Consider the following 16431-nt stretch of genomic DNA (forward strand, 5'->3'; position numbering starts at 1 on the left):
GTGTCCTTCTGAGTGAGGGGTCCTCCCCGTGAGGGGTGCCATGGTGACTTAGTGCTGCCTGAGCATCTAGTGGGGCACTTGTTGGCATTGGAGACAGCTTTTGTTGAAGGTAGGAGGGAAGGCTCTTCCACCAGCAAGCATTTTCCCCATTAGGTCACCTCGAGCTGGCTCTCCAGCTATGTGTAGTTCCGCAAGCATGCTGGCATGCCGACAGCAACTCAGTGGCATGGCCCAACTGTGAAGTATATGTGACGATCAAGTTCTGAGTGAGATTAGCATCCTAGATCTTTGCAAGTGGCAGCTTTTAGGACTTTGAAGTGAAGAGCTATACATGGAAATAGTGATTTCTTTTTAAAGATTATATTAATTAGACGGCTAAAGTACAAAGATGTTTAGAAGTTAAAAAGATTGGCCAGGTGCAGTGGCTCACACCTGTAATCCCAGCACTTTGGGAGGTGAGGTGGGCGGATCACGAGGTCAAGAGATGGAGACCGTCCTGGCCAACATGGTGAAACCCCGTCTCTACTAAAAATACAAAAAATTAGCTGGGCATGGTGGTGTGTACCTGTAGTTCCAGCTATTTGGGAAGCTGAGGCAGGATAAGTGCTTGAACTTGGCTGGTGGACGTTGTGGTGAGTGAGATCACACCATTGTACTCCAGCCTGGTGACAGAGCAAGACTCTGTCTCCAAAAGAAAAAGAGAGGAAAAAAATTAAAAAGATTGTTTGATTTTCAGATACATCCCGGTATTCCAGACAAGCTGATATTTCTAGATTCTTTTTGTCTTAAAACTTTCCCATTTCTTAACTTTTAAAGAATGTATTATTGAGCATTTCTTGAAACAAGCCCATTGGCCATTATAAAATATTCATGGTAGGGCAATACATTGGATAGGAAGTGGGTAGCTTATTCACTCATCCAGCAAATATTCACTGTCTGCTACATGCCAAGCACTGTTTTTGGCACTGGGGTTTTAGCAAAGAATGGGACAAAGTCCCTGTCCCCCGGAGTTTATGGATGAATGAGAGATGCAGTTGACAAGGGACTATAACGTCATGTTAGTGATCAGTGCTAGGAAGAGAGGGAAGGCAGAGTGAGCGCCAGTGCCTGGGTGAGGAGTGGGGGTGCCTGCATTTCATCACGTGGGGCAGGTCAAGGGAAGGACCTTCTGGGGAGGTGGGATCCAGCAGAGACCTAGAAGAGGTGAAGATGTGTGCAGTCCCTGCAGACTGGGGAAACGGTGCTCCAGGCAGGAGGAACGGCATGAGCAGTTACCAGCGCAGATGAGCGTGGTGAGCTGGAGGAAGGATAGGAACACCTATGTGGCTTCCCAGGAGTGAGGAGTCGGACCGTCATCACAGATGGGGTTGCGGTTGGAGAGAAAGGTTGGGGGCAGGTCTTTTTGGTCTCACAGGCCATGGTGAAGGCTTTGGAAGATGCTTGTGAGAGGTGGCAGCCTCGGGAGGGCTCTGGGTGTGAGTGGGCTACAACTTACATTTTCTTAGAGCACCACGCAGAGTCAGGATAGCAGCAGGGAGGTCATTCAATATTGTCCTGGCAATGGAGGACAGGATCCGTGCAGTGTGGATGTGGTGGGAGCACTGGGTGGTGCCGAGGGGCGATGTCTGGGGTGGAGCAGAGAGGACCTGCTGATTGTACGGCTGAGGGCAGGTAGACACCAGCGGGGCCCCTGAGGGTTTGACGTCACACTGGGTTAGGAGAGCACCTCTTGCTACTTGCCACTTGCAGCAGAGGCCCCTGAGGAGTCTTGGGGTGACTTGGGGATGAGCCATGACAGTGTGTTTGGTTTTGGAGGTACCCAGTTTGAAGTGCGATGAGTACCGTGTGGTCCACAGTGGGTGTGTCCTGCGTGGTGGGTGTAATGTGGAGTTCATAGTGGCCTGCAGCTTGGGAGAGGGGTCCGGGTGGGGTCGGTGCATTTGGGAGATATCAATGTATAGATGGTATTTTAAAATGTTTGAATAATATATTTTACTTAATCTAATGTTAATATTCAAAATGTTATCACTTAGACATGTAATTAATATGAAACTGATTAATGAAACGTATACCTTCTTTTTTTAATAATAGACTTTGAAACTTGGCATATATTTCATACTTACAGCACATCTCATTCTAGACACTAAATTGTTGATGGTTGACAAAAGTGAAATGGAGTCCCGCTAACACGGTAAAGTTGCGTTCAATAGAATAGTGTATGTTGCTTCAGTGTAGATGTGGCATTTAGAGCCGTGGAAGTGGGTGAGATCCCGGATCCTCTAGAGAGTGTGGGGGGATGCGGAGAGATGAGGCCTGAGACCCTGGGCGCTGTGTTTTTTGAGGCTGGCAGAGCCGATGGGAGCAGTCGAGCCACCGTGTCTAGGAAGGAGTGGCTGCTGAGGAGGAGACCACCCAGACACTGGAGGTCTGGGAGCTGAGAGACTCAGGTGCTCTGGAAGAAGGAATGAGCCCCCGAGGCAGATGTGCCTGGAAAATCCTTTCCAAAAGAATTGAGAGTTGACACCTGGGTTTGGCAAGATGCACATCGCAGGTGACCTGTGCCGGGGTAGCAAGGAAGGGAACGAGAGAACGAGAGTCTGCTTGGAGCGTGAGGAGAGGAAGGAAAGTGAAGAAGCAGACTCAGTGCCTATGCACAGCTCTTTGGAAGAACTTTGCTACAAAGGGGAACAGAGAAATGGAGTCTTAGCCAGAGAGAGACTAAGGACGTTTTGGCGCATGTGCGTGCGTGCGTAGTGTGCGTGTGGTTGTTTTGTTTTGGTTTGTTTTTAGGATGAAATGAGAGATTGCAGAATATTTACGTAGCGATGTGAATTACCTGAAAGAGAGGGGACAACTGATGGGGTGTGTGTAGGGGCGGATGAACCGAATGCTGAAGCAAAGCGTGTGAATTGGCAGGCAGCTGTGGACCTGTAGCAGGGGCTTTGGCCAAGAGCTGGGACCAGGGGGAGTTCGAAGTGCTCAAGAGCAGGCAGGTGAGCCAGTTTCGTCCATCTGAACCTCAGTTTCCATAGCAGTGAAACCCAGGGAAAACACTCACCCAGCCATGTTCTCCTGAGGTTTAAACAAGTGGGGAATGCAAAAGCGCTTGGTGAATTACAGTGGAAGGTATTTAAGCTTATTTCTCCATCACAAGCAAGATTTTGTGGACTGTGGACTTTTGTATGTGGGGGAACTTGAAACAGTGCCATTCTTACAAAATGGGGGTCAGGATCTGTGAATGCAAAAGGGTTCCATATCTGATGCCATGAAATGTGAATGTTTTATGTTTTTCAGAAACGGATATAAGTTTCTTTACTGCTCTGCCCGCGCCATCGGGATGGCGGACATGACACGGGGCTACCTGCACTGGGTCAACGAGAGGGGCACGGTGCTGCCCCAGGGGCCCCTGCTGCTCAGCCCCAGCAGCCTCTTCTCCGCTCTGCACAGGTACCAGCCCTGCTCCCTACAGCTACACCTGGGGGCCTGTTCTAGCCCTCTCTTCCTCACTGGTTTTATAAGAAGAGCCTCCTCACTGGTCTTCTCCAACCAGTATCCATGCTGCGTAGCAGGCACCAGAAAAATCATTCCAAGCGCAGGTCCACACCCGCATTGGCTCCTTGTGGCTCTCAGGCCAAAGTCCAGACTCGGGAGCTTGGCGATTGGTGGCTCCTCTCCGGTCCCTGAATCTCAGTCTGTGTCCCCCAGACCACTCTCTGCTTGGAGCCTTCGCACATGCCGTTCCCCTCTTTTTGGGTTGCTCTCCTGCTCAGTCTCTCCTTGAGTGGCCTGGTTGAATCTTAATGGCCCTTGGACGATTAGCATCTGTCTCAGCTCATTAGGGAGCCTTAAGTGGCCCGTCTACCAACTGCCATCGTCCACCTGGCCTTCGACACCCATCATACTTGTGGTTTTCTGTCTTAGAGTTCTGGGAACACTACTCATTTTAAGGGTTCTCTAACAGACCACTAGCCAATTTCTGACTACCTTCCTGCCTTCACCTACCGGGCCGTATCAAGGTAGCTAAACCATGGAAGAAAACACTGGGCGTCCCTGTAGTTGGAGGCCCAGGGCAATTCACTAGACACCTGGCAAAGCAAAATCTACTGTGGTTGACCATGGGACATGGGTCTCTGCTGAAGGCTGATTATAAGTATTACAGACTTGGTCTTTATGAATGTCATTGGTGTGATTCCATGGGAATTTGAAGACCAGATGAACTGCTTGTTGCTGCTAATAATGCAAACAATGGAAAAATCTAGATGGGCCCCAAATGCCTCATTGATTCTTGGGCATTTTCCTTTAGCTCTATAGGTACCTCTTCTGTCACGGCGTTGTTTTGTGTAAGCAGTAGCTTTTCTCCTGTAGTAAAAGATCTCAGATTGAGACATGCATGTTCTCGGGGAGAAAAGTCAGGAACAACCTAGTGTATTTCAAGTCCTCAGAGTTATCACAACAGCATTAATATCCATAGAAATCCTGATATTTTAATGCAGTTGTATCCCTAAGCTATGCTGACAATTTGCAGCAAGCCATTCATCAGCCTGTGTTAAGCAGTAAGGCTTTGCTAGGCTAAGCAAAAAGTCGACACCATTACGCTGACATCCCGCCACTAACAATAAAGTTAAAGTGATCCTTTTCATTTCGTTATTTAAATATCATCGTCCAATGTATATTGCTTTTTCCCTGGGAGGAATTATTTAAAAAGCCCTAACTCTCATTGTTTGTATGTCCTCTTGGAAGGCCAAGGTGCTCCTGTGACAAATTGCCACCAGCCTGGTCCTTCCCAGGGCTGCTGTCAAGCCAAAGCCATTCCATGTGTTGGCTGTCCTGTGGAGTTCTCTAGAATTGCTGGCTAGGTCTGCCCTAACACAAATGACCTTCCTTTTTTTTTTTTTTTTGGTTCTGGGGTACATGTGCAGAACGTGCAGGTTTGTTACGTAGGTATACATGTGCCGTGGTGGTTTGCTGCAACTATCAACCCGTCATCCAGGTTTTCAGCCCCTCATGCATTAGTTGCATTAGGTATTCGTCCTAATGCTCTCCCTCTCCTTGCTCCCCACTCCCCGACAAGCCTCAGTGTGTGATGTTCCCCTCCCTGTGTCCAGGTATTATCACTGGTAAGCTCCTATTTACGAGCGAGAACATGCGGTGTTTGGTTTTCTGTTCTGTGTTAGTTTGCTGAGAATGATGGCTTCCAGCTTCATCCACGTCCCTGCAAAGGACATGAGCTCATTCTTTTTTTTTATGGCTGTGTAGTATTCTGTGGTGTGTAAGTGCCACATTTTCTTTATCCAGTCTATTATTGATGGGCACACAAATGACATTCCTTAGCACAACTCTTTAACCGGGTGCAGTCCTGATTCTACTGCTAGGTTTGAATTCGGATGAAGCAGAGGAATGTAGTGGGTGGATATGTGTGCAGTGCAATTGGCAAAAGCATTCCCTCAGCACAGGATAGCAATCGCTTAGACTTTGTTCCTTAGCCTTTTCCCAGTTTACAGCTTTTAATGAAAATAAACTTCGTTTTATGTCATTGAACATATTGTTTCCTCTGTAGTGTGTGCTTTTTGTGTATTAACAAAGTCTGACCTGTGGGCATGAAGATAGTCCTCCTGGATTTTATCTGAAGGTGTTGCTTTCACATGAATTTATTTAGAGTAAAGTTGCGGTGCATTTTATTTTACTTTTACCTATATGGATATTCATTTGTTCTAACACCACTTTTTAAAAAGACTGTCCTGTCCTTGCTGCTCCGAGCATGGGTGGTTCTGTTTTGTTCCACTGGCAAAGGCCTGGACAGATTGGCCAATGCCATAGCTGCAGAGGCTTCTCACCTTCCCAGCATCAGAAGTGCTAGGCCTGGCTTTCTGCTCATCCTCAGAGTTTCTAGACTCAAATTTCGTCAAAACATACAAAACCCTGTCGTGAGTTGGATTGAAATCGCAGTGAATCTGTAGAGCAATTTAGGAAGAATTAATATCTCAAAATTATACTGGATCTTCCAATTCAAGAGTACTGTCAATTTCTTCATTTCTTTAGGTCTTTCCTAATATATTTCAGCCATGAAATATGTTAGGGATTTTAGCTATGAAGATCCGGCACATCTGTTAGGTTTATTCCTAGACATTTGATATTTTAAAATTTGATTTAAAATGCCATTTACACAATTACCTTTTCAGCTTGTTTCTGATGCATGAACATGCAATTTTTGTACATTATTTTTGGACATTGACTTGTTAACCGTATTAGTCTTATTAATTCTGGTAATTCATGTGTAGGTTCATCTTTTAATGTGCCTATTTGTTTTTTGTGATGACAGTTTTTTCCCTGAATTCTTTCTAATACGTGTAACTTTTATTTATTTTTCTTACTTTATTGCACCGATAGGATGGGCCATACAGCAATGAATTGACATGCTGATGCAGACCACATGATTTTAACTGTTAATAAGATGTTCGCTGTAGGTTTTTTCAGTATTCCCTTCTGTTCCTGGTTGGAGTTTCCATCTGGAGTTTCCATCTGGATTAGATGTTAAATTGTATCAAATGCCTCCTTTTAAATTTAGATATATGTATATAATATGTATATATATAATATATATTATATGTATATATGTATATTATATATATATACATTTTAATTTAAGTTGGGAGGTAACTGGTATCAGATATCTGTTTTGTATCTATTAAGATGATTATGTTTTCTCTTTTAACCTGATAATGTGTTATATTAATTTTAAATATTAAATTGCTATTTCTATCCTGGAATAAACCAGCTTTTATACGTTGCTTAATTTGCATACACACACATGCACACACACACACACATCTATGTATATATGTATTTTTTAGAATTTTTACACTTCCATTCAGAAATGAGATGGGTCCACACTTTGCTCATACTCTTCTGTTTTGGGTTTTGTTTTTAAGGTTACGCTAGCCTCATCAAATTAATTTGGAGATATTCCTTTTTGTTTTTAATGCTCTGTCATTCTTTGTCCCCTGGATGATCAGAATTCTTCTTGAAATGGTTCATCCTTAGCATTTTCTTTGTAGAAAGACTTAGAAGTATGGGTTCACCTTCCATCTCACGCTTTTCTGGGATGTCTTAACTGCCTGAAGCATATTAAACTTTTGAGGGTTTGAGTTTTCCTAGTGTTGTGGCAGTTTTGTCAGCAAAAATAGTTTGATGCTAAAGGAAGCGTAGCCTCTCGTGTTAATCTATTATTTATTTGTTTAACAGAGAAGTGATTGAAAAGAAGCCAGAAAAGTTTAAAGTCCAGTGTCTGACAGACATCAAAAACCTGTTTTTCCCCAATACGGAACCCTTTTATGCTGCTTTTGGAAACCGTCCAGCTGTAAGTAGTAGACAGGGTATAGAAGAACCCTTGAAATGACTGCCTTTTCTGGTTGCTGTCGTCTGAAAGCCCCATCCTAGAACTGTATGTAGAGTCAGATTCTCATCCTAGAAGCAGCAGCCTGGTGAAGAACCACTTGCCCACATCTAAAGGCAAGAGGATTGCAAATTATCTTATGGCCTCCAGGCTTCTTTGAAGGTTTGCAAGTGGGTCAAAGCTTGAGATGTGGGACTTAAAACTCCAAATTCCAAATTACTCATTAGAGCGGTAAAGCAAGAAGATTTAATTGGATTTGGTTCTTTCTACCAGAAGGGAACCGCAAAATTAGCCCTAACCATGATGGCGAATTCAGCATCTCAAGTTTGAAGAGTCTAGTATTGTGTGATATCATGAAAGAAGTGCTTTGAGGTTTTGCACGTATTGCCCAAATTTACTGGAAAGCTAAGTATTCTAGAGAATATAGTTGGGTACTAATTGCTCCATGGGAAAGTCCTACTTTTGAACGTTATGACAGATTTTCATGAAGTAGGAAAATGGGTCAGAGGAACATTGGAATTGCAGGGGATAGGCTAGGTTGTCTTTCCTTTAACTCAGTCCTTGAACAGTTGAGAGAATTGAGACTCAGAGAGCAAATCTAATTGAATAGTTTCCCACCAAAGGATATTCTTTTCGCTGTACCACTTTGATGTAGAGCTCTGGTTAATGAAAATTTGCGATGTCATCAAATCAGAAATACCATGTACGTGTTTTTACAATGAAATCTTTTTTTTCTAATGAACACTTTAAATCACCTTTACTAAATATAGGATGTGTATTCCTACAAGCAAGTAGGAGTGTCTTTGAATAGAATATTTACTGTCAACCCTAAAGGAGAGCTGGTACAGGAACATGCGAAGACCAACATCTCATCGTGAGTGTTGTACATGTTTTATGTGATCATTCTGTCAGTTCCACTATTTTAACATGGCACTTCACGCTTTGCAGTGTACCTTATCTCCTTTGCTGCCTATAAGTTAATGTCTAATTCTTATCATGAAAAAAATATATTTCAATTCCTTGTATTTTGTCCAGAACGTAATTTTTAGATAACTGAAATTAAATCAGATCCTCTCTGAGTCTAAAATTTTAAACTCGTGGTTAGATTCTGCTACAGAATGGAATCAAATGAATTTGAAAACTAGTAGTTTAGATTTGCCAAGTTAGGTTTGAAAGCCTAGAATGTGAATGAGAAATGTAACCAAACTGAAACATGTGAAGCTATATTTAAAGATGAGGAACTGTGTATCTCTTCACATACCAAATGTTTCTTACCAGAAACATTGCTGTGTAATTGTTAAGAATTCCCCTCATATTTTTGGTGAAAGCCCACTTTTCCTGAGTTGGTGGGCTAAATGGGATTACTTTTTCTAATGAGGCATCCTTGTGTGCTTAGAATCACTCCTTTTTTTTTTTTTTTTTTTTTTTTTTTTTTTTTTTTGGTATGGAGTTTTGCCCTTGTTGCCCAGGCTGGAGTGCAATAGTGGCATGATCTTGACCCACCACAACTTCTGCCTCCTGGGTTAAAGTGATTCTCCTGTCTCAGCCTCCCCTGTAGCTGGGATTACAGGCATGTGCCACTACGCCTGACTAATTTTGTATTTTTAGTAGAGATGGGGTTTCTCCATGTTGGTCAGGCTGGTCTTGAACTCTCGACCTCAGGTGATCCTCCTGCCTTGGCCTCCCAAAGTACTGGGATTACAGGCATTAGCCACCATACCTGGCTTAGAATCACTCTTGATTTTATCCTGTTCCCCTTGGGTTCCTGACTTCTTAGAATGGAGCGCACTTCCTCATTCCATGCTGTGGGGAGGTTGGCCCACTGGGTGACATCAGCCCAGGCAGACATGTGTCTTCCTGCCTTGTCCGTTTCAGAGACTTCACCTCTTCGGGTCTGCTCTGTGCAGACCTGGAAAAGAGCCTCGGGCCTTAGTGACTCCAGAGAGCCTGATGGGGTCCTCTTTATCTAGAGGGGTTAGAGGGGGGAGTTTGGTTCTAGGAGATTCCTGTGGATTGGTTTCCTCCATGTAGCTCCTGTGGTTTTAGACAGATAGAGAGCTAAGTTCTCTCTAGGGCAGATTTTTACTTTCAAGATGGTCCTTACACCAGTTGGATTCTAATTGAGTGTCAATAGGGCAGTTCCACGCTAACAGGAGTCCTGGAGCCCCACAAGACTCCTCTAACCCTACAGCCATGCCATTATCCAAGCAGTCCTCAAGGTCTATGCAGAGAGAGGGGAGGATGGAACTAAGGCCCTGTTCCTTCCTGCAGAAGGCGAGTCAGTGTCAGGCTGCTTCCTGATTGGATGAAAAACAGCAGAGCTTGATTCCTTTCTTAACCCTTCCTTGTGGTTTTGCCCTGTCCGTTGTTCTAAGTGGCCGACTGTGACAATGTCTCATTCCCAGTCCTCCCTCATTCCCCAGACTGGAGAGGACCTAGTGAGTTTCTGTTTAGGATCTTCGTTAGTCTGTTTTCATGCTGCTAATAAAGACATGGACCCAAGGCTGGGTAATTTATACAGGAAAAAAGATTGAGGCCAGGTGTGGTGGCTCACACCTGTAATCCCAGCACTTTGGGAGGCTGAGGTGGGCAGATTATCTGAGGTCAGGAGTTTGAGACCACCCTGACCAACATGGTAAAATCCTGTCTCTACTAAAAATACAAAAATTAGCTGGCCCTGGTGGCATGTACTTGTAATCCCAGCTACTCTAGAGGCTGAGGCAGGAGAATCACTTGAACCTGGAGGTGGAGATGGCAGTGAGTCAAGATCACATCACTGCACTCCAGCCTGCGTGACAAAGTGAGACTCAGTCTTAAAAAAAAAAAAGAAAGGGAGGCCTCAAGATCATGGTGGAAGGCAAGGAGAAACAGGTCACGTTTTACATGGATGGCAGCAGGCGGAAAGAGAGCAGGGAAACTCCCCCTTATCAGAGCATCAGATCTCACGTGACTTATTCACTATCATGAGAACAGCATGGGAAAGATGCCCCCATGATTCCGTTACCTCCCACTGGGACCCTCCCACAACACAGGGGAATTCAAGATGAGACTTGGGCGGGGACACAGCCAAACCACATCAGGATCAAAAGTAACTTTCAACCATTGAGACACTGTCCAGGAATGGGAAAGTGGCAGGTCTTGCCATGAGGTGCAGGGAAAGAGGGACTCCAGCATTGGAGAGGGTTTGGCTAGGTGGCCTCTGAGGTCATTGCATTGACTGAGACCCTAGGGTTAAAATGCACACCTCACCCATGGCTTGGCCTAGGGTGGGGCTCTGCAGACTTTCTGTCATTTTACACTTGGACTGGAGGTGGTGGGGTTGTTCCTGCGAGAGAGTAACTTTCCTCCCCCAGGAAGCACACATTTCTCTGGGACTGAACTTGGCATCGCTGTTTCTGAGCCAAGTAGGTACTTGCCCTTCAGAACTGAGACAGTCATCTGAACTGTCTTCAGATGGATGGGGCCACACAGGAGAGCAGCTCAGTTCTTTCTCCCTTGCGCCTGTGAGTGTCTGGGCATGAGCTCGGCCTGCTCCGGAGGAGCCCCGCACATGGAGGTCGGTCTCGGGAAGGCGTGCAGATGGAACTAGCCTGGTGCTCAGAGCATGTGAGAGTAGGTTTGGTTCCAGTGCCCACCGCAGGCTTGCAGTCAGGCCTGCAGGGAGGGGCCCTCCTGCCGCAGCCACAAACCTCAGACAAATAAACCTTAAAACCAGGAGGTATTTAAAAAATCTATCCGTTTGTCTGAATCCCCAGGAAAAACATAACTCATGGTTTTGTATGAAGAGACATCATTTTCCCATTTTGTGCAAGCACACAGTTTCTCATAAGTCGTTCGGAGGTCCTTTATTAAATACACACACTCAGCCTTATTTGATATATTACTTTATACCTCAGCACATGCGAATTCCTGAGATTTGGATTTTTCAGTTCCTTAGGTTCTTAGCAATTTGGAACTAGACGGGGATCAGTGACTGTCAAGGGGGAATCTGGGGATGGCTGGCAGAGGGCTGGGTGTGTCAGAATCTCAGTTTGGAGGTGCCTGGAGGTCTGAACGTGCGTATGCAATGTAGCAACTTGCTTTTCATAGCACAAGCCACAGACACTAATACGCAACAGCTTTTTGGGCATGCCAAGAAAAGAGAGCAAGAGGACATTGTAGGGAGCATTGGGAAACCTTGCTGTCCTTCAGCTCCACACACTATAAGGATGAAGGGCTCTGAGGGGACGAGACATTTGTCCAAGGTTACAGCCAGCGGGAGAGCCCAGGTCTCTTGACCGTCATGCCGGTTAGGGCTTTTTTCCCTAAGACATGTCGATAATTTGTTGTTTAGATACATTTGAGCACCCAGTATACATTATTTTAATGTTGCCTATGTTATTTTATTTAATTATCCTTAAAACTGTGGCATAGCTTTTATTTTCCTCCCTTTATAGTGGAGGAAATTGGCTTAGAGAGGCTACGCCCTTCGCCCAAGATCACGCAGCTAGTGAACGGCAGAGCTGAAGGTCAAGTCAGTCTCCTTAACCCCGGACCCAGCTCCTTTCACTATGCAGTGGAGCAATATTTGCCTGGTGCTCCAAAGATGTGCCTTGTCTGTGATTCTTCCCCCGATGTCCCTAATGTGACCCCCGCTGCAGGCACTGTCCCTTGGTCACACTGATGTCCTCCTGCCCTCTTTTCCTCGGCTATCTCCCCTTTATCTGTCCTTCAAGTGAAGTCAGGCCCTACCCACCTCTTCCCCCGAGCCTCCTCTGACACTCCTTTGCATACCCTTCATTTTTGTCTCTCGTTTCCGATTAATCAATAACAGATTATTCTAGAATGACTTCAGTCATGGGAATCAGTAGGTGGTCCGCTCCTTGGGGCTGTAGCTGTCTCTTGACTTCTGCGTGCAGCCCTGGGTGCGTAGCTGGTGTCGCTCAGTGGCAGTGACGATGTCCCTTTCCTTCCAGGTACGTTAGGCTCTGTGAAGTGGTTGACCATGTTTTCCCATTGCTGAAAAGAAGCCATTCTTCAGACTTTCCCTGCTCGGATACCTTCAGTAACTTCACCTTTTGGAGAGAGCCACTGCCACCTTTTGAAAACCAGGACATTCATTCTGCCTCCTCGTAAAATGTCCCAAGCAGCCTCTTGCCAGCAAGTGCAGAGCCTGGTGGTCACCCATTAAAAGATAGTTCTCCCCAGAGCACACAGCTCCAGCTGGGAGCCTGACGCCTCGCCATTTGCCTGACAGCAGAGAGAGTTGAGAAGCATTTCTCTCCTGCCCCACCACAGGGGGGATGTTTCTAAGCAAGATAGGAAGGGAATACTTTCTAGGCGAGGAATTGGGTGCATTTGTACCGTGGAAAGCATTCCTCAGTTGTGGCTGAATGCCGGTGACCACCTTTCCGGCCTGCCCCAGCAAGTAGCTATTGGTTCATGTGCAGCTTGGGCCGGTGAAACCGAGGAATAAGGTGGCTGTCTGAGGGCTGTCCCTGACTAGAACAGGGTCAGTCGAGGAACGCCAGATGTGCACGGTTATTGGCAAAGTAGGGGGCACATTTCCATTATAGTGATGTTAGTGCCGCCACCTTCTGAACACAGCGGGGGAAGGGAAGTGAAGGCTCACGTGACCTGGATCTGAGTCTCCGATGGGAATCCAGGCGTCCCCGGGTCCGGGCCTGGCCTCAGATTTGGCCTTGTAGATGGGCCCCTTGCAGTGTTTGCGGACTAGTCTCATGTTTAGGTGATAAGTTCTTCTTTAATTCCATTGGTTCATCATAGCCTGTTTAATTGGCATATCTCCCCCTGTTATTTTTTGTGGCTCAAGGCCGGAATATTTATGCCTTAACATATCAATGGCAGACATTTTATTTAGAATACGCTTTGTCTAGCTCTTGGCAACTTGGTAACGCCTTGGATGAAAATGATAGTAAATATTACTAAGGCGGTGTTTTGAGTGAGCTCGGCTTCCTTCCATCCAGCAAGGTGGTGCAGAAGACGTGGACTTGACCGCACTTAGCCAAATGAGAATGATACCAACTCCCATCGGGAGCTCTCCAAAGAAACTGGTTGGTTTTAAGGAAATAGTTTCAAGAAGTTAAAATATATTCTTTGTAGATATCATTTATTGTTTTACTCTGCTTAGGTTACTGTGATAGGCATTTCAGTAATATTCTTTCCATACCACTGCCATTGATATATTAAAAAGGTAATCTGCGTTAGACTCTTCAAAGGGCCTTTTTCTCTCTTTCTCATAGACTGACCTTCTTTGGGAATTTATAAGTCATTTTTTTCCCATAGCTTTTTCCACTCAAATTAAGGGCAAGTGAAAAAGTAATAATTTGAGTGGCATTCTTTAAGCTGACAGAATGTACTTGTTTATTACACCGGCTTATGGAGAGAACCATTTGAAAAGTGTAAGAATTATTTTGGTAAAAGATTTTGCTTTACTTTTTGAAGCATTATTTTTTTAAAGAGTGTTTTACTCTAACGACTGAAACATTTTTCTATTTAACTTTCATCGTTAGAGTCACAGGAGGCAAAAAATGGAATGGTTGAATGCAGTTTTACTCTTTCTGTGAAAGAAAATCCACAGAGTCATTGCCTCCGTTGTAGCGGTGGGCTCCGTTAGTATCGACTGCCTTTGCTGGATGGTTCATGTGGACACACAAAGGCAAACCTGGATCTGCCATTGATTGCAGATTTCTGTAGAAACAGATGTGCATGCGCAGATTCCCTTTTGGAGACATTAAAAACAATTTAAAATAGTCCTGCCTGAGGTTGCAGTCAGCTGAGATCGCACCACTGCACTCCAGCCTGGGCAACAGACTCCTTCTCAAAAGAAAAAAATAGTCCTGCCTTAACTAACTCCTCTGCACTTGCTCACTAGTAACCTCAGGAGGGTATACTCATTCTTTATGCAATGAGGGTATTTTTGAGTGAATTTTAACTGCTGTGAACTCAGTATAAGCTCCTGTTGGCCTGCCAAGCTTCACACAGTTTCTCCTTTGCGCCCGGGAGGAACTTTGGCTGCGAGAGAATGGGGTGACGTACCCCTCAATGCCGTTCACCTCCGAGCGATCCTCTGCAGCAGCGCGCTCTCCAGGTGGGGTTTCGGAGCATGCAGTTTTGGACTCAGAATTTTGAGGTACCTTAAACTTCCACATCACTGCACCCTGAAACAAAGCATGTCTTTCAGAAAGTCACACTCTCAGATCGGTGTCAAGTTCAGTGTGAGCCCTCTCGAGGCTGGCTTCTGAAAATGAGATTGTCAATGGGCTGCACTCATGCATATGCAAGTTGATTCATCTCTGTGTACATGACTATAACCCAGTGATGCTGAGGTCATGTGCTGGAATGCTGTATTTGGACCACACATTTCAAAGTTGCCCTATGGAAACGAGTCACACCTAGTGACAAGTCATCCAATGTTTGTCACCTGTGATGAAGAAAAATACGTATACCTGGCATAGAGAAAAACATATACCTGGTACATTGGAGAAAAATAATAATGCTTTCAAAGAGACTTCCCTTGGCAATTTTAGGTTTGGATCACCGCTGCAAGCACATTTTATTTACATTTGATCTGTATTTGTATATGCTGGTGCAATGATAAAAATCACTGTCATACTTCATTGTGTTGCACCGGATGCAAAGTTAGAAAATATTGCAATAAATGAGACCGATGAAAGACTTCTCTGAAAATCAGGCGTGTGAATTTTACATAGTTTTTGGTAAGTTATTAAGTTGTTGATTTTCTGGGGGGTTTTATCATGCATATTCTAAAAATATATCTTCAGGCTATGAATTGTTCATGATTTGGAATAGATGTTTTTTCCTGGTATTTTAGATGTAAATGGGTAAAAGACCAACCTTCTCTATGAACTTGGGAGGGACCGGAGGGGTGCAAGAGAGGACAGGCTGTACCTGGGGGCCCTCTCTGCCCTGGTGGGATGATTCAGGAGCAGGGAGGTTTCAGTCAAGTGAATTTCATGAAGTGCCTCCCAGGGCCTGGCCCAGAATCGGTGTTTAGCATGTGGGGGTTCCCCAACCTCACATCTGCTGTCCTCATTTTTTGGACTTTTCTCTGTGGTGTACCCCAGATTCGTTCTTCATTTTGAATGAGTCAAAATCCTTGACTAGTCCAATCATATAAGCTGAAAACTGTCATAATTCCTACTGATTTTACATGTTGACCTGGCAGGAGATTTCCTATTGATTTACCTGTGACAGCCTAAGCATTTCTGGAATAAATGGAAAAGTACTGGCCCCTAAAGGCAACATAGCTGGCCAAGATCCTAGGCCGAATTCCTAACGAAGCCTAAATCCAAACAGTTCGTCTCTAGGTGCCTGTAGAATTAACGCGTTTGCATCTTAAAAAATAAAACCTCATTTTGTTCAGCACCTTCACGGATTTGTTCCAACTCTGACTTCAGTGTGTGGGCTCTTTTATCTATAAAATAAAGATTCGTCTGGACTGTTGTCTTGGGCCTGTCGATTCCCACGTGCTGGCGGAGCTCTGCGGGCAGCTCCCACGTGTGCAGGGGAAACGAGCCTGGGAGCTTGGATTTCCGCAGTGTCTCAGCTGTGATCGCCCGCATGTCTAAAATGCTTTATAGCCTGGTTCTCAAACACTGACACATCGGCACTCTTGCATTGGAGGCCAAGGAATGTTGACTATGGGGCCACTGGCCGTCAGCATCGGAGCCCAGAGTGCCCTTTCCAGGAAAAGGGAATGCACGTAGCCCTACTGGAGCCCTGGAGGAAAGTTAAGTCGGCCCCATCTTAAAAAATTTAAAAAAACCAGCTGCCAGAATAGAAACTCGGTGTGGCCTCATCCGCTGCTCCAGGAGAAATCTGTCCCGTCTCCACTCACGTTTGTCTGCCTCTGCTCTTTTATTATTTAAATACTGTTTTCTTATTTTCATTTTTTTGGGAGACAGGGTCTTGCTCTGTCACTCAGGCTGGAGTGCAGTGGTGCGATCATAGCTCACTGTAACCTTGAACTCCTGGGCTCAGGTGGTCCTCCTCCCTCAGCCTCCAACTAGCTAGGA

At 45.1% G+C, this 16431-nt stretch overlaps 1 protein-coding gene across 11 annotated transcripts in view; it reads left to right on the top strand.

Annotated features, from left to right (window-relative positions):
- LPIN1 (lipin 1) overlaps window positions 1–15801 on the top strand; it is a 163685-nt gene extending 147884 nt beyond the window's left edge. For all 11 annotated transcript variants that reach the window (XM_074394121.1, XM_074394130.1, XM_074394137.1 and 8 more), the window contains 4 exons: window positions 3295–3447; window positions 7243–7357; window positions 8164–8267; window positions 12349–15801. In XM_074394121.1, the coding sequence (XP_074250222.1) occupies window positions 3295–3447; window positions 7243–7357; window positions 8164–8267; window positions 12349–12508 (532 nt within the window). In that variant the 3' untranslated portion in view covers window positions 12509–15801. The remainder of the gene's footprint in view (window positions 1–3294; window positions 3448–7242; window positions 7358–8163; window positions 8268–12348) is intronic.
- The last annotated feature ends 630 nt before the right edge of the window (window positions 15802–16431 follow it).

Source organism: Saimiri boliviensis, chromosome 1 (genome assembly GCF_048565385.1).
Source record: "Saimiri boliviensis isolate mSaiBol1 chromosome 1, mSaiBol1.pri, whole genome shotgun sequence".
Lineage (NCBI taxonomy): Eukaryota > Metazoa > Chordata > Mammalia > Primates > Cebidae > Saimiri > Saimiri boliviensis.